The sequence below is a fragment of the Electrophorus electricus genome, chromosome 25 (genome assembly GCF_013358815.1).
Source record: "Electrophorus electricus isolate fEleEle1 chromosome 25, fEleEle1.pri, whole genome shotgun sequence".
In the NCBI taxonomy this organism is placed as follows: domain Eukaryota; kingdom Metazoa; phylum Chordata; class Actinopteri; order Gymnotiformes; family Gymnotidae; genus Electrophorus; species Electrophorus electricus.
This window is the reverse complement of record NC_049559.1, coordinates 7131245-7157349: the sequence shown is the minus strand read 5'-3', so window position 1 is coordinate 7157349 and position 26105 is coordinate 7131245. Positions and strand designations below refer to the sequence as shown.

The window sequence follows — 26105 nt, the reverse complement described above, 5'->3', positions numbered from 1 at the left end:
GAAATAAAGAAGAGGGTGAGAGAAACAGATGGGGAGGTCCTGGAGAGAAAGGAAGAGAGAGCTGAGGAGAGAGAGAAAAGTGGGAAAAAGAGGGGGGGACGGAGAGAGAGAGAGAGAGAGAGAGAGAGAGAGAGAGAGAGAGAGAGAGAGAGAGAGAGAGAGAGAGAGAGGGGGAGAATCACAAGGCCAAATGACAATGTCAACAACCACTGGCAGCACATGTGTCACCTGAAAAATTGAAACATGCCTCATTGTTTTTGAGAAACGTCAGCCTCAGTGAGACTCTCTGACAACACAAGTTTATGCTGTGCTGAGTCTGTAACTCTAAATGAGATACTATTTCATGGCCTGACTTTCTTTGGAAGGATGTGCATCAAGGCAATTTCTGAGACACATAAGTCAGCCTCTGCACTCGCAGATGGAGACAACAAAGGCTTTTTGAGAGAGTTCCCAGATAGAGGCATCAAAAGAATAACTACAGACCAAGCTCACAGTTCAAATCAATCTGGGCAAAAAGAGAACGAATTTCTTTAAAGATCTGGCAAAATTAGTAATTAATGAATGTATTTGAAAAAATGGCCTTTAAAACTACATTATGTATTACAATTGTTCTGTGAGGCTTTAGCATATCAGTTAATAAGTACTGATTTATTTTAGTAAAAAAATGTCCAGATATGGCAAAAATATGTTGTACACAGCATACTGTGCACAAGACAAAATCATTGCCTGTGGACTATGTTCACCATTTTATGTTATGCATTTTCCCATAGACATGGCCATGTCCCATAGACATGGCTACGTTTTCATGTCCTGTGATGTCCTGTGAATTGCCCTACAGGCAGCACCAACTGAATAACTACTTTACTTTTTTGCTTTTGCACTTAGAACTCATCTGTTTCCGTCCGTGGGATCACGCCAGACGGCCTTGCTCTGAATCTGCGTTTTCATCTGCAACGGTTTTATCTCACTGCCATCTGTCGATTGCTTCCATGAATCTCTCAGTGTCTACAAGCCCTCAAGAATTCAATCTGCCTGGTTCTAACAGAATTATGAATATTAAGCTGTCTCCTCTGTGGCATTCTGTGGAGACTGCTCACATATATGGAATCATGAGTCATGTCATGGCCTCATCGTTCCACTGACTGACTGATCTCATGTCATCTCAGACCCCTTCCATGAACACCAATTTCTCATTCTCCAGTGAACCATACATCTTTAAAAAATAATACAAAAATAACAATAGTGATGCTACTACTACTAATATGCTTTAAAGAGTGAAATTATGTAATCCTCTCAACGAAAGCCCTGAGCATTTGTCCAAATGTTGGTTGCATAGATAAACAGACAAATTCATAAATTGAAAAGAAATGTGCCACTAAAAGATCTAAGAAATGAAAGACAACTACCTAAGACCTGCATCAACTCATCTCCAACTACTTAAGACCTGCATCAACTGATCTACAACTATATAAGACCTGCATCAGTTTGTCTACAACTACTTAAGACCTCCATCAACTGATCTACAACTATTTAAGACCTGCATCATTTTGTCTACAACTACCTAAGACCTGCATCAACTTGTCTACATATTTGCAACTAGCTCTGTCTGGCTATAACCATTCAGCCTGTCATTCATTATTATAAATATTCATATCTCTGGGGGAAGTACATCTTTAGTAGTATACCCAGTATACTACTGCAAATCTATACTGCAGAGTGCACTTGTCCCCCAGCTCACCTTGACAACACAAATAGGGACACAGATAGATCAATATCTGCTCTGTGAAGGTGACCCCTTTCCACAGTCACCTGGACAAAGCTCTCCTGAGACACTTGCTGCGTGTTGGAGTGAGTCAAGTGTACACTTTCTCTGACAGCTAATGACTCCAGCTTCAAAAACAACCTGGCCAAAACAATCCCTCCAGATGGAGCGGTATTGCTGTTACAATCTGTGTCCCCGTTTGGAGGCTTATTTGTGCGCCAGCTCAAACACGCTGGTGGCCGTTTGATGGACAGCAGGTATTCAGCCCAGCTATCAATCACAAGGCTGCACAGAGCAGCGCATCTCTCAGCATTCCAGAGTTCCAGAGTTCCACTGTTTGTCAACTCCCCTATAAAGACCACAGACTGGGATGAGCATTGATTAAACACAAAGGGTGGTTCCAAGTTGGACACAGTTGGACAATGAGATAAAACTAAATATTATATTTAATATTCAAAAATGCGCACATATTTTTTTCACTTATACTCCATCTTATACTTCTCTTTCCTCTTTCTCTTTCTCCCTATCTTTCTGTCTCTATTTTTTCTGACTTGGTCTGTTTCATAGTTTGGAAAAGTATACCCTAGGAAAACATTCCAAATACACAATCATAGAAAATCTCAGCACAACAATCCACTCCATCTTCTGCTGTCAGGCGAACCCAATGTCAAGAAAAAGCCCAATAGATCCACTTCTCAGTGACACCTTTCACAGGATAAATGTTCTTTTTAGAGAAAAAAAAAATCTAGTGAAAAAACCCAGCCCAGCTAATTTTCTGGATTTGGACAAGATGACAGCTATAGGAAAAGTGCCACTCTCGCTATTTTTTTTTCTCATTCACAGGATGTATTCATCCAGCGAGCAATGCAAAGTGTTTTCAAAGAGCCCAAATGGATCTGTGCATTAGCATAAGAATGGGGTTTGTCAGCAGTAATACACAAACACTTCTCAGTGCCAAGTCTCCACAGACCCCATCATCAGGCTGCCATAGCAGAGACCAGCCTTCCTCGGGCCTGGCCAGCCCTGAGTGGCAGCTGCCTAACTATCCCCCACCAGAGCAAGCTTGGACTAACCCTTGTTCCTATTTTTTTTCTCTGATAAACTGTGTAGCAGGTTATATGTGTAATGGCCAGAGGGTAAGTAGCAAGTGTGTAAGCCGCTGGCGTTAAGTGCAATAAGGGATTGAAGCTGTACTGTTCTGGGTTGAACAATAAGGCACTTCATGTAGTGTTAAGTCAATATTAAAGTGCATTATGTTCACCCAAGATAACCGTGCTTGGTTCCATCAAAGAAAGGCAGTACCACACATTACAAACTGATAGAGGACTTTTGAAAAGACAAACTTTTGCATCAGTTTAGGGCTTATTCTCCTGATGATTACGTATGAATCCAAAGCATGACGGATACTACAGACATATTGACCACTGTTTTGTGTCGCTAAAGGATAACCACAGCCTCACAGGATGGAAAAGCTCCATTAAACCCCATTAAAGCCCAGACTGCTGCTGACAGGAGCTTCTGGGAGGGCAGGAGACTGATGGAGATGTTCATTAGTCATGCTGCTGTGCTAAAAGCCGCACTGCTGATGAGTTTATTAACAACTTGCTGCTTTAATCAAATATCTTGCCTTTCTCTTTCTCATCCATATTACAAAGCCTTCAGCCCAACACATTTTCAAAATAAAAGCCACCTATAAAGTTGACTGATCACAAATACATAATTGCTTGTTATTATTATGATATAGCTATGACTCGCTGGATAGGCCAATGAATTAAGATGACTGTCTTTTCTCTTTTACTCTCTCTCTCTCTCTCTCTCTCTCTCTATTTCACTCTTTCATGCTGAAGTTTTAGTTTAATTTCAATGGGCCAGAGAGTGGGCTGCAACTAGTGTGTAATCACTTTTTCAAACCTCTGATAGTCATCCTTAATCAATATCATAGATAGCAAGCAGTCCTGCAATGGGCAACTGGATGTTTCACAACACTGCACAGATCTGCAAACATCACACACATCAACACAAACCATAAGCCCCATGCTAAGAAGACAGCAAAACACCTCACTCCACAGTCTATAACACCAACTAAAGAGAAGGTAGATTTACCATGCGCGTGTGTGCACACACACGCATAAAAAACACACTTACGCAATGATAGATTCTTTCAAAGGCAGTATTTTCCACTTTGCAAGCAAGAGATTGGTTTCCCGCTAAAGCCTATGTTATTAGTTTGTGCACAAATAAGATTGAAAATGGTATCCCCATAATTCCAGATTGCATTACAGAAAATACATTTTATACCTCTCTCAGGGGGCCTTTTTTTTTTTCAAAATATCAATGATCATGCAGCAAGGAGAGAGGAGATGAAGGGAACAAGGGCAAATAAGGGAGAAGAAACGGCAAAGAGAATGAGGAAGGGGGAGCCCAGCGTCTCTATAATCCCAACATAGGGAGTTCAGGGAGAAATTCACTGAAACATCTTACTGGATGAAGCCTGAAACCAAAGAGAAACTCTGAAGCTCAGACCCTTAACTTGTAGCTTATTTAAGCTTAAAAGTGGATATCAAATACATTTTCCTTTGGTATAGCATTACAGGCAAAATGAGAAAATCAAATATTTACAACATGTAATAAAATAAAGTATCATTGAGTGCTCATCTATGCCTGTTACTGGGTAAAGGAGAACGATCCAGATGATTAGGAGCTCCTGTTACCATGGTTTGCTTAAATGTGTTCTGAACGGTCAGAAGCTGTCAGTCTGCATGGTTTTCATGGTTCTAGTATGAAAATACCATCTTTTGGCAGATCACAGTGAACGTTCAGTGATCGCAGCGTGACACTTATTCACCCACTAACACACCCCGGCCCAACATCATGAAAGCAGCCCACAAAACCAAGAATAGATGGCTTAGGTCTGGCTTACCAGTTCCACCTGCTGCTCTCATAAACTATTCATTATTTACCATGACCTTTTTGCTTGTTGATTCCTCTGTGCCTGAATACTAAAACTCATGGTACCAGTCCCGTTAAACTGGAAAATGCATCATTTACATGCTTGTGACATCTAGCCCATTCTCATTATTTTGACTAATTACTGTCCTTGTAAACTAAAGGGAGACAGAAGAAAGAAGCAAACACTAGACGTGATTGAAAAGATTGAGAAGACATTAAGGACACATGCCGACTCTCAGCAGCGTATTTTCTCTAATTGTGAGAGTGTGTTCCATTTTGCTTGGAAGATATATAATTCGAATAACAGGTTCAGATGTCAGGGCTGTTGAATTAAGAAAATCATTAGAATTCTCACAGTCTCTCAGTGTTCCCAGATTATTTTTTTTTTGCAGAGAAAAGAGGTGGAGGAGTGAGAATGGGGGGGGGGGAAAGATATGAAATAGGAAGAGAGAAGGAGAGTTCAGGTGAGTTATATTAGCTTTCCCTGCCGCAGCTTTCAGCTAGGTGTGATTTCCAGGAGACCAGTACTGTATACTGAAACTTCACCTAGCAAGGTGTGCAGTGGAGCCCTGAAAGGAGCACCCTGCATCTGAAAGGCTGCGCGTGGCCTGGGGGAGCAGTATGGAGAGCGATCAATAGAAGAGGAAAGGGGAAAGAACAGTCACAAGCTCTCTGAACACAACGCAGGGTCTCCACACGAGTCGTCTAATGGATGGACTTCCGTTATTCAGACAATGGATGAGAAAAGCACCCTTCTCTATTGTCAGCTTCAATGATTCAATGACTTTTATGGGAAAATTATTTTTTCTAGCTTCTATGTGCGTGTCATGGGGTTGGAAGGTGGGATGGGAACTGAGAAGATGATGTCCAGCAGGGTAGCTGTAATGGGAAGCTGGCGCATGATGTAATGCGATGGTGTGGTGGGCTGCTGGTTTGGCGATGTCACAGTGGTCCTGCAGGGACTGATCATCACAGTGCATCAGACAGGACACCTTGAGCGGACAGAGTCCTTGGGCAAAGTCACTGCAGAGTTTATGTCCCTGTAATTGCTTAGAGTTGCAAGAACATGAATGGCTCCTAAAACGTGATCTGATCTAAATCAGGATAATAAATAAAGGAAGTTTTAATTAGAGCACACAGAGACACACACACTGATAGATTCTTTCAAAGGCAGTATTTTCTTAATTGCTGTGCAAATGCATCAGAAACTGCCACACAAGCTACAGTGGCCAGAAAAGTTAAAATAAATAAAGATATAAAACTTAATCAGTAGGGGGAAATGAATTAATCTGCTGAGGTGTTGAGCTTCACTAAAATGCCACAGCGTTCTTCACACTTGGAGTCATTTTTCATCATTTTCTGCAGTCTTCTTTTTGTATATTTGTATGATGGTGAAGTATTAGCTTATCATGCTTGCTATTTATGGCATGCTAAATATGCCACTTCTGTGCAGTAAATTAACCTAATTATTTTTTTTATTATAGCCTTCCTTTGTCTTGTTTTTCTCATTGTGTGACTAACCATCTACTACATTTAAAATCTTTATCCTGTTAGATTGAGAGTATCTCATTAGCCAATGAGAGCAAAATGTTTTCACCTCCTAAAAACAATCAACTATATATGTTGCATTCTTAATTAAAATGTAGGTTCTACTGTACTTATGTGACTATATCAATCACCTGTTGTAGTTATTAAAGTTTTACCACAAAGAAACTGTACTCAGTATTCACATTAGGTTATGTGGGATTTTCAGTGAAATTGTGCATACCATCCATTAATAATGTGCATTTCTTTTAACTTACTTTACAAATTTTTGAATCTATGACCAACACATAACTGCTCTATCGATTGCCAAAGACATATGTTGTGCTGCCCATCAATGCACATTCAAGGTAAATCATAATTTTAAAGTTGCTATCTAGAGAACGAAAATTCACAGCAAACGTCATTAATCACTTATCCGTACAGAAGGAAATATACGTAAGGTGGATATCTGGAGCCCTGAGTCTTTCAGCCAATAGTGACTGTCCCTAACGAACGCCACCTGCCACGCGTTCTTCCCGTCCCCAGTGGCTTTAGAAAGTCGTAGCGTGAAAAGGGTGGGTCCGATCTGTGTGCCGCTCGAAGTCGATTACAGGGGAGATGCAGCCCTTTCCAAAGAGCCCTGAACAGACTTTCTACTCCCAAGGAGCCCAGAGATATTAAGCCGCAAAGACGTCTGGCACGCGACTTTTCTCCGCCGCCGCCATGTTTAAAACATCGTAGTGTGAGAACGGTGGGTCCGATTGGGATGGCACTAGCACCTGCTAAAAGCTGAGATCCAGAGCTTTCCAACGAGCCCGCGTCTCCCTTCTCCAAAGTAGTGGAGAGATATGAAAGGATAAAAGGGGAAAAGAATAAAATGCACGTCGGTTTTAAAGTCGCAGGCTACCTGCACTGAAGGCGTGGAAAACGAGCACGTGACGGAAAGGCTTCCGTACCCGATGGGTCCAGCTCTCGTGCCCAGTTGGTAGCGCGAAGGCCCTGCGGCCCCTGGGGCACATGTGCTGATGACCGGCGACCTAGCTCCGTCCCTGGGCACACTTTCTTGTGATTTGAGCCTTTAAATAATACAGGATCCAGACATCCAATGCTCTCTAAATCACATGCCCAGCAAAGTAGCCTTAAACCTGGACACACAATTGAGACCATTTAACCCTTTAAATCACACTACAACCAGACTTCCTGGCCCAAGAGGTCACACAGTCATGCCCAGCAAAGTAACTCTGGGCCTTGGTACACTTCACGCAGTTTGACCCTTTAAATAATACTACAACCAGACTTCCAAGCCCAAGAGGTCGCTATGGGCCTGGGCAGACCATGCAGTTTGACCCTTTAACCAAAACTACAAACAGACCTCCAAGCCCAGGAGGTCACAGAATCATACCCAGTAAAGTAGCTAGCTAGCTAGCTATCAGCTCAGTAACCGTAGCCAGCTAGCTATCAGCTCAGTAAACCGTACAAATCAAATGTCCACCAAGCATTTAAACCACTAGATACCGCTAGTTACCGGCTGCACGGTTAACAGTGCAAAGTCAGTAGCTAGCTAACAAGCTAGCTATCAGCTCAGTAACCGTACAAATTCGCCTGCTGATGAAAACTGTCCAGTTGTATTTATAGCTTTCGTTTTAGTTCTCTCAGCTTACTTATTTGTTTGTTTGTTTTTTAGGGAAGTTCAATAATTTCTTCGAAATCTTGGAACATTTTGCCAGTTGGCATCTAGGAAAGCCTTTCTGCCCACAGACAATAAACACAAGCCAGAATTCCTCAAACAGGAATGAATCTACTAATTTACAACACGGTTTAGTAACATTTCAGGCACATGAGTGGAGGAACTAGCAAATTCTAAATGATGAAATCGAAGCTTATCAAAATCCATGAAAATTTAAACCGGTCATGAAAAAATGCTTGTGAATTGAAAATGTAAGTGATAGTTATCTGGAACAGAAAGGATTAAAACAGTCTTGATTTGATACATTTTTAAAAATCAAATATCAAGTTTTATCATTCATGACCAAGGGAGTTTCTATGAGGGTGTAAACAACAAATGCATGTGAACTAAAAACTACATTGGTATATAATTAAATAATTTGAGTAACTTTGTGTCACGTCGTTTAACGTTTAACTCAAGCCGTTTTTGTTACCGGACTCTTTTATCACTTAACATTAGTAACTGTTTTAGTTGCCTTGTTTATCGAATATTATTCATTAATTAATCAATGGTTTAACCCAAGCAATTTTCGTTACTTCCGCCTCTCGAGGCAAAATGTCAATCAGAACGTTGCGCCCGCAAACTTCAAATAAACGATAAATAAGGCAAGTAATAAAAATGGATAAAGTTGAAAGATAATTTGATTAAACTTGAGTCAAATAAAACTACTCATCAGTCAAAGCGTCAATTCATATGCATTTTATTGACTCTAAATTTAATTTACGTGCATTTTTATCAGCCACATTTTTGGTGTACAGACCTGAGTTTTGTCGTTGAAGAGAATAAAAGAATCCGTCGTGTAAACTCACGCCATCTGCAGGCTGAGATGGTGTTGGGGCGACCCGGATGTGACATTTGCCAAGCTGATGACATATCGCGATATTAATTGTGAGATTTCCTTACCATCTTTGATCTTTGCAGAAGGGGCTAGGAAGAGGTGCGCATTATTGTATTGTATTGATCTTGCTTCTAGAAATAGATAAAGTATATTTGATGTATCCCATAAATGCAGCCTTCAGCTTTGCTATAATCTAATGGGCTTTGAGACTCTCCGACTCAGTGGGGCTCTTATAGGGTTTAGGGAGGATCAGGCTCTTATGAAATGAGTTGATTCTGCTCCAGATGATAGAATCAGTGGACAGATTAATATCTTATCAGAGGAAAAAGTGAAAAGAATAGAAGTAAAGGGAAGCTGGAAAAGGCTGAGACAAGAACGCCAGATGAGTCCTCACGCCTGATATTAAAGTGTTTAATTCCTTCCTTCACTTTTGATCCCTCGACAGAGATCAATATTGATCATTTCTGTCCTTTGGGCCTCAGGGTGATTGACAAGTCTTCTGGTCTGGTAAAGGCCATAGCTGTGGCTTACACAAAGACAGGCAAGCAAGCTGCAGTACAGCAGAGAAGAGATGGTGAGCTCCCCCCTGGAAACAGCTGAAATCAAATAAGAGGCACTGGGCATTACAGACATGCTACTGAGAGCAAAGCTAATTTATGAAAGAAGTAAATTAGATTTAATGTGACATCAGAGGCTTAAACATCAACATGAAATTATGTAATGTAATATATAAAGTTTAACCCCCTTATGTGCCAACGCCCCTTAACGGGCCCGCAGGCGGGCCCAAACTAGCATACTCAAATAAATTATTGATAACATCGAATATTCTTAAAGTACATTTATCAATATAATATTTCTTAGGACTAATACAAGTACCTGCTTACTGATTTTCAGCCATCCACATGCATCCACTCGACAGAAATCCCACGCTGAAGACACAGTGTTTTTTGGGTAAATTTCCACAACCACGTCCCTGTCCTTTTAAATGGCCTTTTAAAACATTCTTCCGGTATAAGATAACTTCAGATTTTTTCATAGAAAATTCAATTACCATAAAAACAACTGCATGACATGTTTAAATGGTATATAGAGTGTTAGTAAAGTTCTTTTTTTCTTAAAGGAAAAGTGATATTCTTCATTTTTTCTCTCTGTGAATTGTCTTCAGAAAATATACAACAATTATTGTCAGAGCTCATGATGGTATAGTATTTTTAATTGTATAAAATACACACACACACACACACACACACACACACACACACACACACACAAGGATGGATGGCTGGAAGGATAGGCATACTCACATATAATCCCAGCTGGTAAGTATGTTGACAATACTTAATACTTATACTTTCTGTATAAGTGTATGTATACATTTATAATTATATTATACTCAGGCATTTTCAGTTCACTCTAAAAACAAAATCGTTTGAGCTGGTTAGTTAGTTTAGTATTAGTTAGGACACAGCAAATTGTCATTGTACAGTAGTAATAGACCTTCTTATCTGTTTTTACTGATTCACTTCTTCAAATTGTCTACATAAATTATTTGTGTTTGACTAAGAAAGCTCACTAGAAAGACATTCCTAGCTTTACCCATGTTTACAATTCAGAATATAGTTGAAAAGGTAATATGCTACTACAGATTAGCACAATGATAATCTTAGTTACATTCAGTCTTGTTGTGCTAAATAAATCTTTGGTTAAACATTTGCAAAATAAATGCTTGCAGCACAATGTTTTGTAGGGATTTGCATTTACATTTATAAAATGAAGTTACAGATTTGATTCAGATCAAATCGAACAATGAGCATAAAACTCACACTGTCTGTGAGACAGGCTCATATATATATATATATATGTATATACATATATATATATATACAGCCTCAACTCAAAAAATTAATGGTTTAAAAATTAAACTGGTTTAACTCAATTCTAAAAATTAAGTTAAAATATTGTTTATTTATTATTTGCTTCTTTTATTTACTGATGGTTTGTTTTTATACATATTAATTATATTAGTCATATTTCATCTATGACCTTGCGGTCCTCTCATAAGCACTTGTCTTGCCTCTGTTAGTGCTGCAGTGGTTATAAAGAAATACTCCTGCAGTCCTAAGCCACTCACTCCAGGGGCCTGTTCACCATTAGATTTCCAAAGAGACTTACTGTGCTATTTTTACCATGAACTATGGTTAAGAACAATGAAGACTTTACATTTCAAACAGCTCAAAGAACAAAAGTATGATTTTGTGGAATTTTGCGCTAGTGATTTAAAATATAAATATATGGCTTGCATGCATTTTTGTGTGATTAGCATTACATCAGAGAAAGAAATGGCCAACAGTCTTTATGGGCAAACAAAGAAAAATCACAAATGCTAGGACAGGTTACAAACACATTTGTCTCCTCCAACAAGAACATTCTTTTTTTTATGTCAGTTCATGCGCTGCATAAGTCTAGGATGACCAATAAAAAGGTTTTCCCATGTTTTGACAGTAACGCTGAGTCATGCAGCTGTACATTCAGGATTTACTATTTTGAGATTTTATATATATATATATATATGCAGTCTTTTATATATATATTTTTTATATATATATATATCTATATGCAGTCTTATATATATATATATATATATATATATATATATATATATATATATATATATATATATATATATATATATATATATAAGACTGCATATAGATACCAGGTATTATCCAGTTCTGTAAAATTGTTTTCTTAGCAGAAGTAAAGCCAAAAAGTAATGCTTACTTTGTATTAACTTTAGGTTTAAAGTTGAGTCATTTAAAAGACAAGGATCAGAAATATAATTCATTTTGATCAGAAAATGTACATGGTCCCAGAAACAAACATCATGGGGCATTCCCAAAAGAAATGTATCACACATATTGTGTACATTGTTGATTAAATAGTGATAGTCTGGTATTATTGTGAGCATCACCTTTTTGGAGTTATTCATTAGAAAATATTTTTCCCACAATCATGTTTAGTCAGTGTTTCTAAGAACCTCTCTCGTGAGCCCAAAACATATCCCCATGTTCCCCAGACCCAGAGGGTCAAGGGTGAGGGTATTGCTATTTTCTCCACATGAATAAATAATTGACCCATTTACATTACATTTAGCTGCACCAGAAATGTCAAAGAATAAACTGAAAAAAAACAGCTGTGAGTAATGATCCATTTTAGTGAGACTACGTGGGAGCTCTCCAGTTCTGTTCTGGGATGATGAAATTTGGGTTGAGTTGGCCTGCAAAATGTCCTCCCGGCTATGCTGGACATGAGTGTGTGTCCACATCGGTGGGCTGTCCACCATGATTATCTGAACAATCTCCATCTCTCTGCATTGTGGCCTTGTTGGGCACTTAAAGGCTATTCCTTTTTACAGGCCATAGAAATAACATCTGGATGAAACTTCTCTCCTTCCCTCTCCATGTCTTTCTCTTACTTTCTCAATCTCTCTCCCACTCTCTCTACATCTCTATCTCTCCTTTCTCTCTCACCCTCTGCAGTGTCACCCCGGGACATGGTATAACCCTGCAAGTTAGCAAGAGGATGGAGATACAGCTGGATGGAGACATTTTAATACAGGTCATAAACTGGAGCCCATGTGCCATTGGGGATTATGTCAGTGATGGTCAAGGGCACATGTTTATTAATGTTTATCTTTACAACATAAAGAAGAAATCAAACCCAGAGACACATTTTATTGATGATGAAAGAAACCATCTGTTGGATGTCCACAATAACTCAACTTGAGGTTTTTTGATTAGGTAATCTGTGAAAAAATAAGGCCTTTCCTCTGAGGAAGAGTGGTTATTTTACATTAATATGCATAACTTTTCTGCTCTGTGGAATAATGCTACATCGCACTGTATGTAGCACATGAATAGTATCTGGATTATATAATGAATTAATAAAATATCGGTGTTTTTGAAATATTTGTATTGCATTTCTGTATTTACTAAGTATTCCATATGGAAACTTGCCTCACTCTCCACTGGGCAGCGTGGCTGTGTGATGAGGGGGTTTTCACTCCATTGCCCCTTTCGTTGATTACTTTGTATAGCCTGTGTAATTTTTTTAGCCAAACTTTTCCCAGGGATGCTTACCTTTAAGTGATTCTTGATGTCAGTGAATTGCTTTGCTGTTTGCTGTGAGGACTTTTCAGTGGCTGTTCCATTTGATAAATGTAGGAGGAAAGTAAATGTCGAAAACGAAGGGAAAAAATAACCTTGACTACACAGCCACTCACTGCTGTCTCTTTACTACTAATGGGAAATTCATCATCTGCTCAGAAGCATGCTAATGTTGAGTGAAGATGTACCCTACTGTGCAAAACAGAACAACAAAGTATAGTGTGTTTTTTTTTCCTCTGATGTGAAGCAAGCATGTGCAATTCTTATTCCCTGCACTGATGGCAAAAATGGCTGCACTTGGGTATTTCTGTAACACAGCACCTCCATCAGCCTGCATGTAACAGTAACTCTTCCACATTAAATACAGACAGGACTAATGGCTTTTAATACAACATAATATCCTAGATGTCATTTTTAATTGGAGCTGTGATTGTCAGAAGTGGTCTCACCATTGCAGTGATTAGTAATGATACACCGTTAACCCGTCGACCTTCCACCAGAGACCACATCGCCACTCTCTTTTTACATGGCTTAATTGCAGCCTCCCAGTTGAGGACGCAGGTAACTGAATATAACACAGAGCTCTCGCTCAGAACTTGTCTGGATTAAATGTCCGTCGAGCTGTTGCAGTTCATCACGGTCCATGTTCCATACCCATGTACGCGCTAGTGTTACACTAAACCTGTGTTCCCGATAAAGCAGTTCTAAAACTGACATGTGCAATTGTGAGGGATGCTCAGGACACACCCTGTGCAGAAATGACAAAGCACAGAATGGTGAAATGGTGAAAAATACTTCATGTCTTATTATTTTGCATCAGGTTATTCTGCTTCTTGTCTCATGTGTGGTCAAATAATGACACTGACATTTAGTTCAATCGGTATTCAAGGAAACAATTCATAGAAAGGAGCATCTTAAATCAGCTATCAGAGTAATTAAAAGAATGTCACTATCATCTGTCATCTTTTGGGTGCTATTAATGCAAATGCAAGCCTCTCTGACTTCATAGGTTTCTCACTGGGATTAATCATAAGTGAAGAGGCAAGCATAAATTCAACAGGTCATCACATTGCCATTCTTCACAAACATTTATGTGTCCCTTATCAGATTATGTGGAAGCTAAGACAGTCTATCAAGACAGATGAAAAATATGAATTTGTATGCAACCAGATTTGTATCCACTTTGGTTTATGGACCTACAATAGTGTATATTTATAAAGATTTACATTATAGTGATTCCACTGGAATTGCTAATATGACACACACATCATCACTGGTCACTGGTATAGTACAGAAAAAGGAAAAAGCAGCATATCATTGCTTCTGTTTTTATTTGTGTGTTTGAAAGAAAGAAAAGAAAGAAAGAAAGTGAATTTACAACATTAGCTACCTACACTTAAACAGTTTAGCAGTCAGTTTAACAGAGTTAGTAGCAGTTATTAAAACATGACACATAGATTTACAATTGATTTTAGTTGTCATTAATGTCATGGAATTACTCAGTTTATATACTCTTAAACGACTCATATGGTCTACAACAATTTTTGGACAAAAAATTAATTTTAGTTTTACTTTGTTAATATAATTATATTTGGTAGCAAACTGCTGCAACTCTGCTGTCGTTCCTGCTGATTTTGATCATCTTCTGGGCAGCGTTTTGGGTAGATGATGTTTTTTTTAAAGGGGGATTGACAAACATCCCATAGGTAAAGCAGATATTAAGACAGAAACTACTGAGAAATCATTCTCATTGCATCCTTGTATGCAACAATATGCTGGCTTGCTGGCTATGAAGACATTACTAGACATATAGATGATAAAATCTAGTTTGCACATATAGATGACTGTGGATATCATCCTTGTGCACACAGAAGTGGATGCTAAATATAAAATGTCTTTAATATTTTGTATACAGTCAGATTACACATACTTTGGAGCTTGAAAGTGGCATACAGAGAGCAACTACAGAATGAAGCACATCAGTATAATCCATTTAACTGTCAAGTCTTCCTAACAAACAAGAAACAAGACATCCTGCTGGATAAAAGAAAATGAAGAAGAGAGACAGAATGTCTTCATGTGGTACAGCCTGTTCATAAAAGAAAATGAATCTCTTACAAAGAATCTCTCAGTATGTGTCACACCGTTTGTTTGTGCTAAATTTGAATATCAGCCTGTGTTCGTGGAAACAAAGACTAATGTCTATAATATGTTATTTTCCAAAATATTCTGTATTCTTTAAATGTTCTGTAAAGGAAAATTCTGTAATTCAGTCTAAAAAAATTCTTCTGGTTACACATCTGCATATGTGGAGCAAACATAGCCTCCATATTCACGAGAGAGGATATGATTTTTGTCATGCTAAAACCAGCGAGTGAGGCCAAGCCTATGAGGCTACAGTGGCATGCCGTGGAAGCTTGCTGTAGTGGTGCACTCACCTGTTAGCAGAAATAGACCAAAAAAGTGGAAAAAATGTTATCACAGGCAAAGACACCAGTCCAGATTTCAAATATGTTTATACCAAATAAAACTCCAATAGCAACTTCAGGCAAGATTAACTACAGGTGAATTAACTAAAGTAGCTCTTTGTGCCACAAATAGCTTTGTGATTGCTTCTTTACCTCAAATTGAATATTGTAAGATTGAATATTGTATATATTGAATATTGTTACTCTGGATAAGAGTGTCTGCCAAAAGCTGAAGAGAGAAACTCACCTCAATGTCCAACAAGGTTAGATGGACAAGGACCAAGATAGATGCTCTTATAAGAAACTGTGCCACGCTGATCCTAAACATTGCAGTCATCGTGATCTTCAGATGCCCCCTGCTGGATTAAGCTTCAGGTTTGCTTGTCTCACAATTGTTGCACTCTTCAATTACCTGAGGGCTCTTAACAAAGGTTCATTAATTTGTTTAAGTTAGTATAATTTCATTTACATTTATTTTGACAGATGCTGTAATACCTTACTTTAATCATGATGATTAGGTTAGGGTGTGTCTTGAAAATAAAACAAACTTTTTTTTCTTAAAGGTCAAGAAGGTATGTGTCTCATGCATAAGGCACGACAATGAAAATGAACATGGAAATGTTTAGACAAGCTAGCCTTAAAGAATAAAAACTACCATATTTCTATTTCAGACGTGGAACTGCAGAAATAAAAAGAAATTGCTTTCTGAAGTGCATTCCTATTCATCTTGGAATGCAGACATATGCATTCATAAACATAGCCTGTCTAACCTAAATTTTAAAAATATTAATTTTCTTGCCTGGTGCAAAGGTAGCATGTGCCATGCACTGTGCACAAAGGTCTGAAGTCATTCGAAATAAGAAAGAATAAGAGCATCACTCAACACGATGGTCACTGGGTCTTTGCATAAAGACGTTTGGATATGTGAAAATAACCTGAACTATAACGGTACGGGTGCTCGCACAAAATAGTTAATTGTTGTTCAACGTTGTCTTGTACAGTAGATGTCAGTGTAGACCTTCGAATCGGAGCAGAAGGCAACGCACAGCTCCTCGTGCTTCTGGGATACTGGAGGGTTTACTCGCGGTAGAATGTCATGGCGACCATCACCGGGCAAGTTTTCCGTGGTTTCGTAACTGCTGATAACTGTGGGAATCCGATCTAGATCAGGTTAGTACGTGTAGCTCGCGTCTGTCATATCAATGGGATCTACCAGACAATGAGCTGCGTTTAAAGCTGCCGTGACTTGCCAGTAAAAATCGCGTTGCTCTGTAAAGAGCAAGGTTAGGCTAAGCTAGGCTAGTTGACCAGCCAGGAAGCCCCTTGTGAGATTGTTGTACCGAATATAAGCACATCTCTGATAGCTAGCTAGCTATTCGGTTATTTTGCAAGGTAATAATAACTTGTTAACTTTGTTGTCGGTGTTGTTTCAGTTTTATTTTAGTCGCACCGTCGAATAACCCTTTCAACCTTTGGATGGATGGCCTTAAGCGTGAATTGGTGTAACGATGTTGGATAACCCACGTTTGTTCGGCTAACGGGTTAGCTGGCTGTAGAGCTAGCTTAGCATAACTGTGGGCCTAACCAGCTGTTCCGCTACTGTGACAAAACGGGAAACATATCAAGTGTGAAATTAATATCTTAATTAAGTCCATTATAGTCGTCGTCGTTGGTGTTTTATCATAAATCTTAAAATGCACACAAATAGTACTCAGCATTAGCAGCAGCCTAGCTAGCGTGTGTCCTGTAACGTTAGCTAACGCGCTGTTTTTTCTTTGTCACCTCGCAACCTCGATGCCGCTGACCTGCATGTTGGCCTCATTAAGGAGTGCTTGTTTTACAGGAGTCTAGCAGAGACGATATCTACATTTTTTGCTAGTTGATTGTACGTTAACTCGATGTTTTATTTGTGGTTAGCTAGGAAGATAGCTAAAATAGAGTTGCTAGCCGGCTTGCTAAGATTCTAGAAGCATCTGCAGTAGTTAGCCTAGCTATCTTTGTGAGGCTTAACTAGCGAGCTGTCGTTAACAACAAACATCGTGAATTAAAACTAACGTTTGATATCTTGAAAATGGCGTATTTGGTCTTTAGTTATTTTATATTCGTACGTTGTCGATTTTACGTCTAACTTCCAAAGAAATGTTATGTTTTCTGCAAACAACTCGGTAGCAAACGTGGTGCAAAGAGCCTTGGCGGGAGTTGTTATTTATGGTGTCCGCTACGCTATCCGCTACGCTATCCCGTGGCCTCAGTTAGCAAATGCAACTATCCTTTGGTTTTCAATTCTAAATAACAGCTAGAAACCTTATCGATAGGTTAACGTTAGTTTAGTTGCTCTAATTTTTAACGAATATTAGACGTTTATTTTCTTCTCTCTCTCTCTCTCTCTCTCGCTCTCTCTCTCTCTCTCTCTCTCTCTCTCTCTCTCTCTATATATATAGATATAGATATAGATATAGATAGTGTCGAATATAATAATCTCTCTCAATTTTTTTATATATATCTCAATAACTACACATACTCCTGGCATACCTAGGTCTGGAATTAAGAACCAGATATTTGTAACTTGTAAATATTTATAACTTGTTTATTTAAGTGTTTGACAAAAATGTGTGTTCTGTTTTTTACAGAGTGAACAGTGATTGTCACATTAGCATCTTCTATTTTGCACAGAAAGATTGAAGAAAGAAAACCCACTTTCCATTAAGATCTAGAGGTTTGTAGTGGCGTTGTGGAAATGGAATGTGCCAAGAGTACCAGTGTTGGTATGTATTATGGTGTATGTAATGATATGAAAAATGTTTGTTCACTACTTTGATTATATCAGTCAAAATACCAGAAATGTAATATTCAAATTATGGTGTTCCTAGGCAAAAAAAAAGTGTCTTAAGAATGTGTGCTGCAGTTATGATTCACTTTTGAATTGTTCTGTGCCTTCCTATCTGTATTAAAAAATAGATGAGATTTGGTCAGAATTGACCAGAAATATACATTTTATTTGGCAGTAGGCAATGAAACAAATTTTGTGACTGATAAACTGTGCAAACGTGACACAATATGAAAATATACTATTTTTGAACATCAGGAAATTGTTAACCTGTTAATATGTTGCAACATTTTAGCTAGCAAGGTTGCTAGTTGTGTAACCATTTTGGAAATTGCTTAAGCATAAACCATCAGAAGTAATTTAGAGGTCAATTATTTGAGCCTTAAGTATATGCTTTTAAAAACGGATGTAACTATCCCCCCACAGAAGGTATTGATCCATCAGAGGCTGCTCTGTGTGAAGATGTTGCTCTCAGAGATGGTGGTGAGACACCACGAAAGAAAAATAAGAAGCACAAAAAACACAAAAGCAAGAAGAAGCGCAAGAAGAAGAAGGGTGAAAAGGAGAGCAGCTCTGAATCTGGAGTAGAATCGGATGGAGAGACACAAACAAAATTGAGGTAGGGCTTTTTCTGCGAGTTTGAAATAAATCAATATTTCTGGCTTAGTGGGTTTTTTTTCAGAAGGAATATTTTATGAAAAATTTTGTGCAACTTGTATAGTACGAAAAAAGAAGTTCCTTCCAGCTTTGAGACGGGTGACCAAGATGAGGATAAAAAATCCACAAAAAATTCTGTTGCAGGTAAGTGTTTATTCATATAATTGCTGTTTCTTGATAAATGTGCCAGGATTGTGCTTATGCTCACTGAAATTTGTGGACTCAGTAAAATGATAAACTGAATTTCTTGACAGAAGGTCATGATGATGATGCCAAAGTCAGAAAAACAAGGCATCATATGGGGAAAAAGAAGAAGAAAAAGAAGCGTAAAGAAGGAGAAAAACAAGAGAGAAATTCTTCTCATTCTCAATCAGTGAGTACATCTGAGTCAGGGTCTGAGACGGAATCGGAATCAAAAATTCCACAAGCACTGCAAACAAATCCCCCAAGTTTGGACAAGAAATCACCTGTGGATGCAATGATGCTCTCAAATGACAGGTATAAAGAAAGTGTATCGCAACCAGATGAAAGAAAGGGAGATGTGACTAATCAATCTGAGCATGTTGAAGAGGAGCATGTAATACCTTCTTGGAAGAAAGACAAGTCTCCCCAGGATGCACATTCTCAAGATGTAAATAAACAGGAACATGGTGAAAATGAAACACAGTTGGAGAACTTTGGGAAAAGTGGAAGCTTTAGCAAAGCTCAAGAACTCCCTGATATTATTCCCAAGCAAGAAAATGTGCACAAAGATCAAGTCAGCCAGAAGGAACCAAATAGGGAAAAAAGAGGAAAGGGGGATGCAGGAGAAAAGTCTCTTTCTAGGTCAAGATCACGATCACGCTCTGGCAATAAAGGGACTAAATCCAGCCACAGTCGTTCCAGAACTCCAAGGCAGTCAGGTGTATCAGTGCAGCAAAAAGATAAGTCATTATCAAGAGAGAGGTCTGATTCTAGCTCAAGGAAAAAGAGTCGTACACAAAAACGACTGTCAAAGTCCCCATCTGAAAAACGTAGATCCCGGTCTAGATCTATCAGGGTACCAAGACGTAAATCAAGGTCACATTCGGGGAAAAAAAGGCGTCGATCTGACTCCAGATCACGTAACAGAACCAGAAGGTCTAGGACCAGGTCTCCTCGACGTGGACGGCGAACAAGGTCTAGATCTGTAGTACGGCTACGCCGTTCAAGGTCTAGACGATCAGTATCTCGCCGAAAGAACCGTGGCTCAAGATCACGTTCTAGATCTGCCCGGAGAGGCAGACGCTCACGATCACGGTCTCGAAAAAGGTCCCCTGTGTCCCGTACAAGAAGGTCTCGGTCTCGGTCTGCTAGGAGAATAAGACGGACCCGCTCAAGGTCCATTGTGATCCTCAGGCGATCTAGATCTCGATTGAGAAGAAATAGGCGATCTAGATCAAGGTCCATTCGTAAAAACAGGTCAAGGTCTAGAACCCCACGAAGACGAAGTAGATCTCATTCCCCTCTGCGTTCCAGGCGTACCAAATCAAGATCCCCTGTTCGTCAGAGAAGGTCAAAATCTCCACGTAGGGCCAGATCAGAATCAAGATCTCCAAAGCGCAGTAAGCGTTCAAAATCAAGATCTGTGTCACGTCCTTCAAAGTCTGTCTCACCCAAGCTTAGGAGAGGACCAAAAAAACCTAAGCGGTCAAGGTCATTTTCACAGAGAGACACATCAAGATCTAGATCCATTTCAAGACAGAGACTTTCATCAGATAGAAGCCAGTCTCCAGCTAAGAGCAGGTCTAAATCTTTGTCTCCTGCCAAAGAGAAAACATCTTCAGTGGAGCATTCTAAAATTTCTGAATGTAATTATAAAGAAAAATCACCAGATCCCCAAACACAGACAAGTGTCACTGGGGAAGAAAATACAGCTCCCATAAAAGGGTGGAAACCAATCTCTTCTGAATCGCCACCAAAAATATCAAATGAATCCTCTACACAATCAGAACTTGAATCCAAAAAAGAAGATCCCAAGACAGAGCTCAAAACCACCTTGGAAAGTATAGAAGTGCAAAAAACATCCAGATCAAGGTCTTCTTCATCAGAACCAGTACCTCAGCATGCAAGTACTGGATCAGATGATAATGAGCAGTCTGATGATTCGAGATCACCAAGTCCAACAAAAGAATCAGGGTCAAAACCCAATAGAAAGTCTAAGTCACCTGTCTGTAGGAAGCGCTCCAGGTCTGTCTCCTCCACCCATAAGACACGATCCAAATCAAAATCTCTTAGCGGTAAGGACAAATCTAAGTCTCCAATAAGGAAGCGAAAGTCTATTTCTCCCTCTCACAGCCTAAGGAAGCGTTCAAAATCCAGGTCACCTGTTCGTAGAAAGAGATCACGCTCAAGATCAGTCACACGGAGAGGGAAATCCAGGTCTAAATCTCGCACTAGGACCAAACGCTCAAAATCTAAAACCCCCAGAAGGAAGCGATCTAAGTCTAGGTCACCAGTCCGAAAAAGACGGTCTAAATCACGCTCTCCTGCTCGAAGAAAAAGATCAAAGAGTCCAGATAAAGGTAAACGGTCAAAATCCCGTTCACCAGCCAGGAAGAGGAGGTCAAGATCACGATCAAAGTCAAGGGCACGTCCTTCCCGATCTAGAAGATCTCGCTCTACTTCACGCCGGAGGAGACCTGTTTTTCGAGGTCGATCTTTTGACAGGCGCGATCGCTGGAAGCGTGAGCCAAGTCATTCTCCCATTCTTATCCTCCGTAAAAGAAGGTCCACCTCAAGAACTCGCCGCAGCTCTAGCAAGACACCACCACGCCTCACTGAGCTAGGTAACTGCACATTTGTGAATAAATTCTGATTAAATAAGTTTTAGGATATTGATATTAAGCTATATTGTCCATTTTGTTTTTCACAGACAAAGATCAGCTGTTGGAAATTGCTAAGGCTAATGCTGCAGCAATGTGTGCTAAAGCAGGGATGCCCATCCCAGAGAGCCTAAAGCCCAAAGCTATCCTTCAGTTGCCTTTGCCAACCCCTACTCCGGCTCCACTGTCTTTACCTCTGCCCCTGCCAGTTCCAAATTTGCCCATGAACCTTCCAATGGGCATACCTGGCATGCCCGGAATGCCAAACATGCCTATGAATGCTGCTATGGCTAGCATGACAGCAGCCACCATGACTGCAGCCCTGTCTAACATGGGAGCTTTGGCAGCCATGCCCCCTATGCCTCCACTGCCCACCATTACCAATAAACCACCTCCGGCACCTACTCCTAATCTGGCTAACATTGAAGAGGTGAAAAGAAAAGTGACACAGCAGGCTAACAGCATTAGTATCAAGGAGCTGACGGAGGTAAGCGTAATTTGTATGCTGTATTGGAAGTCTGCCTCAGTTGTTTGATAATCATTAGCATTCCAAAAGATGGCGTTCTAGTAGGTTTAAACTACAAGTGCTGTCTATATATAAGGTTAGAACAACAAATCAAGGCTCTTCAATCAGTTTGTAAATGATGCAATTTCTGATTTTAGAAGTGCAAACAGATTGCAGAAAGTAAGGAGGAGATGAGCATTGCAAAGCCCCATGTGTCTGATGATGAAGACGATGGAAAACGGGTAAGAATTCTTATGCAAAGATGAACAAGCATGTTGACAACAGTACGCTGTTTGTCCAGAAGCCAAAAATATTTTCTACATAATGCACCCTTGCTATTAAATATTCACATTTTGTTGTCTTTTTAAAATCATAGAAGTTATTTGATTCAGTTGTGGCTCAACTACTTCTATTCTATATAATTTAGGGTATTTTTAATGCAATTTCATATATATATGTATATATATATATATGTATATATGTGTGTGTATATATGTATGTGTGTGTATGTGTATATATATGTATATATATATATATATATATATATATATATGTGTATATATGTATATATATGTATGTATGTATGTATGTATGTGTATATATATATATATATATATATATATATATATATATATATATATATATATATATAAAATTGCTTTTTTTTTTATAGCATGGTAGGAAACTGGTAGTTATCGTCATTCACACTCTTAGTCATTCAAATTCAGAAGCCTCTTAATGTTTGCACTACTTAAAATGCAAGCATAAGATGTAATTGTACTTTAATACCAAGAAGCATCATAAACAACTGCTTCAACATGTTCTCTCTCCCATTCCCTTTGCAGTAACCTACTGGTGCTTATTCAACTGTATCCCTACTTAATCCTAATGGAAATCCATAATTCCTGCTTAAATGAGAAGATGAAGTTGTCTGGATCCTAACTGCCTGTACATCCATGAGGCAGGAATTGGTCCAGTGAATATTTCCACCATCTTGATATTTTTACTTTACTTTTCATTTTTACTTTGACACCACCATAGGAGGCAGGATTCCTGTTGCCTCAGGACTTGTACTAAATCTAGATCATTTTTTTTGTGTCTTCAGGGGGTATGGGGGCTTCCTTGTACAATGAAGCAAATGTATTGCTTGATAAGATTCAAAGTGAAGTATTGTTTGACTTTCAGTATAGAGTCTCTTGAAAGCTAAAAGAAGCAACTTATTTCAAGCTGATCTTTTGTCTTTAGGTTAAGTGTGAGAATTTTAGCCCATCCATAGCCACAGATCATCTCATTATATGTAAACCGCATTTATTAAGTACTCTCAGAATTATTTGTTAACTTTTTTTTTGAAATAAAAATAATTTTTAGAAATTAAAACTTGAGGATAAAATTGTAAGTGCTATACTTCATGAATGATATTTTCCTTAGTGTGCAGTTATATGATCTGACCAACAATTGGCTTGTAAACATGCTTGGCCAATATTTGATGTGCTTGAAGTTAACCAGGCTTTGACTTGGTTAGAAACTCAAATCTGAGTGGACATAGTTTCGGGCCTTGTGAAGAAGTCCTTATTCAGGTTGGTTTTTAGATCTCTGACAAAATTTTAAAAGGGCACACTGTTGGTTTTAGATCTTGAGAGGTGTACAGTACTGTTTTATCTTGTAATTTGAAATGACTGAAAATGTATGTGCTTTTGCCCAGTAGAGGTTTGTGGTCGGGTGCTTTGTTTATAATATGTGTGGAGTAACTTCAACATTTTAGGGAAGGGGTGTCTAAAAGATAAGAATTCATAATATTTACAGAGAAAAAAAAATCTTCACATTATACTGTTTGTTGAGTAGCCTAGATGTTGGTTTTGTGCAGCATTTTGTTAATTCTTTTGTGTCTATTCTTTTTCGCTACTGTTTTGATAGCTTGTGCAGATATTCTAATGGCCAATCATTAGAACTCTGAGCCAGAAATATTTTCACTTCAAGACTGGTCTCAGACACTATTTCAACCACCATAACATGCTCCATTTCATTAAGCTTCAGAGTTATCCTAGTAACTGCATTCCCATAGAAAGTTATGCACACAAAACTAATAAACGAACACTCACTTGACAGTCAACAGCTAAGCAAATGAATTAAAAAGTTTCTGGTAATTGAATCTGGTTTTCATCCTAGTATTAATTGGTTTGATTCTGAGTGCTCTTTAGCACTGAGGATGAAGTGTGCTCATCACTTTTATGACCACAAACAGTGGTGCAGATCTTGTGTTCTAAGTGGATGGTCTGCAGATGCTTAGCTTTATATGTAACAAATGAGTTATACGGGCAAGGATTGGTTAGGAAAAGGTAAAGATTATTTATATAGTTAATGTTTTAGTGAAAGTTATGCATCTGCAAGTCATAATACAGTAGCAAACTAAATTTGGGAACTTTTTTTTTTTTTCTTTTATACTGAATTGATTTCCATTATTGGGCCCTTCTGCTACTAAAAGAAATGTACAATGCTACACCATAACTTTGATTAAAAGACTACACAATGAGTGGTACTCAAAGCACAAGAGGCAGTGTACTTTTTTATCCTTTTGTACAGGCCCAAGTACCATGTTCCTAGTGTAGTATCCATGATTTTGATTACCCAGTGCAGTTGGGATTTTCTGCCATAGGATAATGTTGCTTGCTTTGTACATAATGCGGCATTGATTATTAAAATAAATTACCATGATCATTTGATTGTTTTGGCTTTTGTTGGCAGTTGAAGGGTTACATTTGATTAGAGGTGTACCACATATCTGCAGCTGATATATTCTTTGCCAGTAGGTTCAATTTTGGGATTTTTGCTGATAATTACAGTAGATGCTTTTCATCTTTCCAACAGATTAAGCCTTCTGTTTAATATAAATCTTGTTGATTTATCACTACAGTTATAAGAAACATGGTAATCAGAAGTTAGTTTCCTTTTTTTTCGAGTGCAATGTGTTTGGAATTATTTTCACCAAAGATTTAGTGTATTTTTAGGTTGCTGCTTACTCATTCAGCAACGTTTCTGATGATGACTAGAGTTTTGCAGTTCTGTTTTTTTTTCTCTCTCTCTCCTTTTCCCTCAGGGCTTTCCAGCTATATGCTTTCTTTACTGTGCACCAGTTAAAAGCATAAAAGTGGCACCTAACATTTGAGAGAGGCTAGAAATTAAAATGTAACTATTTTTGTACCCACTTATGTTTGGAACAATGTATGTTTACAACTATTGTGATTTACTTGTGACATGGGTAGGTAAAATTTATTCATTTTTAGAGTTTTAGATGTCTTTTACCTGCTGCACTTCATATAAACCTATAGTGTGATGTTAATTTATCTTGATTATTTTAAAAGCATCAGTTATTAATATCAATATTGGTCCAAGAAATTCAATCTTGGTGCATCCCTACTGCAAGTCCCCTATTGCAAGCATATGACTTGTAACTTCAGCCCCTCAGTAGCTGTTCATGGATATGCACCGTCTCTGTCTTGTGCTTGAAAAGGGTAACTTCTTTGTTTTTACAGTTTTTATTTTTTCTCTAAGATAAAGCTATAAAGTCAAAGACAGGAATGGTCTATAATTTTATACATCTACAAACCTATTGCTGCGATAGAGATTTGTAGAGTCGAGCTTCACAACAATCTGGTACTGCACTGCCATCAGATGTGATCTTATATACTACAACACATCAAGTCTGCATAAAAGACTTCAGATGTAAACCTGCTGAATCTTCATGGTCTATTTACCAGCAAAACTAGGAAGCAGGCAGAGAAAATACTTGCTGACCCCTCACATCCTGGACATCACCTATTCCAACTCTTGACCGCTTCATTC

The 26105-nt window shown here is 38.6% G+C and overlaps 1 protein-coding gene and 1 long non-coding RNA gene across 3 annotated transcripts; both read left to right on the top strand.

The window, feature by feature from the left end:
- Positions 1–9287: 9287 nt before the first annotated feature.
- On the top strand, positions 9288–12686 carry LOC113591834. Its single transcript, XR_003412244.2, has 3 exons — positions 9288–9373; positions 9694–9750; positions 12339–12686. It is a non-coding gene; the product is annotated as an uncharacterized LOC113591834 (long non-coding RNA).
- A 3828-nt stretch (positions 12687–16514) lies between these two features.
- On the top strand, positions 16515–24985 carry si:dkey-67c22.2 (uncharacterized protein LOC792544 homolog). 2 transcript variants are annotated; one of them, XM_027033109.2, is made up of 8 exons: positions 16515–16603; positions 18064–18198; positions 18687–18879; positions 18982–19061; positions 19175–21724; positions 21811–22247; positions 22424–22507; positions 23111–24985. In XM_027033109.2, exons 2-8 carry the CDS (start codon positions 18171–18173, stop codon positions 23111–23113), a joined length of 3375 nt encoding a protein of 1124 aa, XP_026888910.2. In that variant the 5' UTR covers positions 16515–16603; positions 18064–18170; the 3' UTR covers positions 23114–24985. The 2 variants fall into 2 exon arrangements, with proteins under 2 accessions (XP_026888910.2, XP_026888901.2); XM_027033100.2 differs by having other exon boundaries at positions 19172–21724.
- The last annotated feature ends 1120 nt before the right edge of the window (positions 24986–26105 follow it).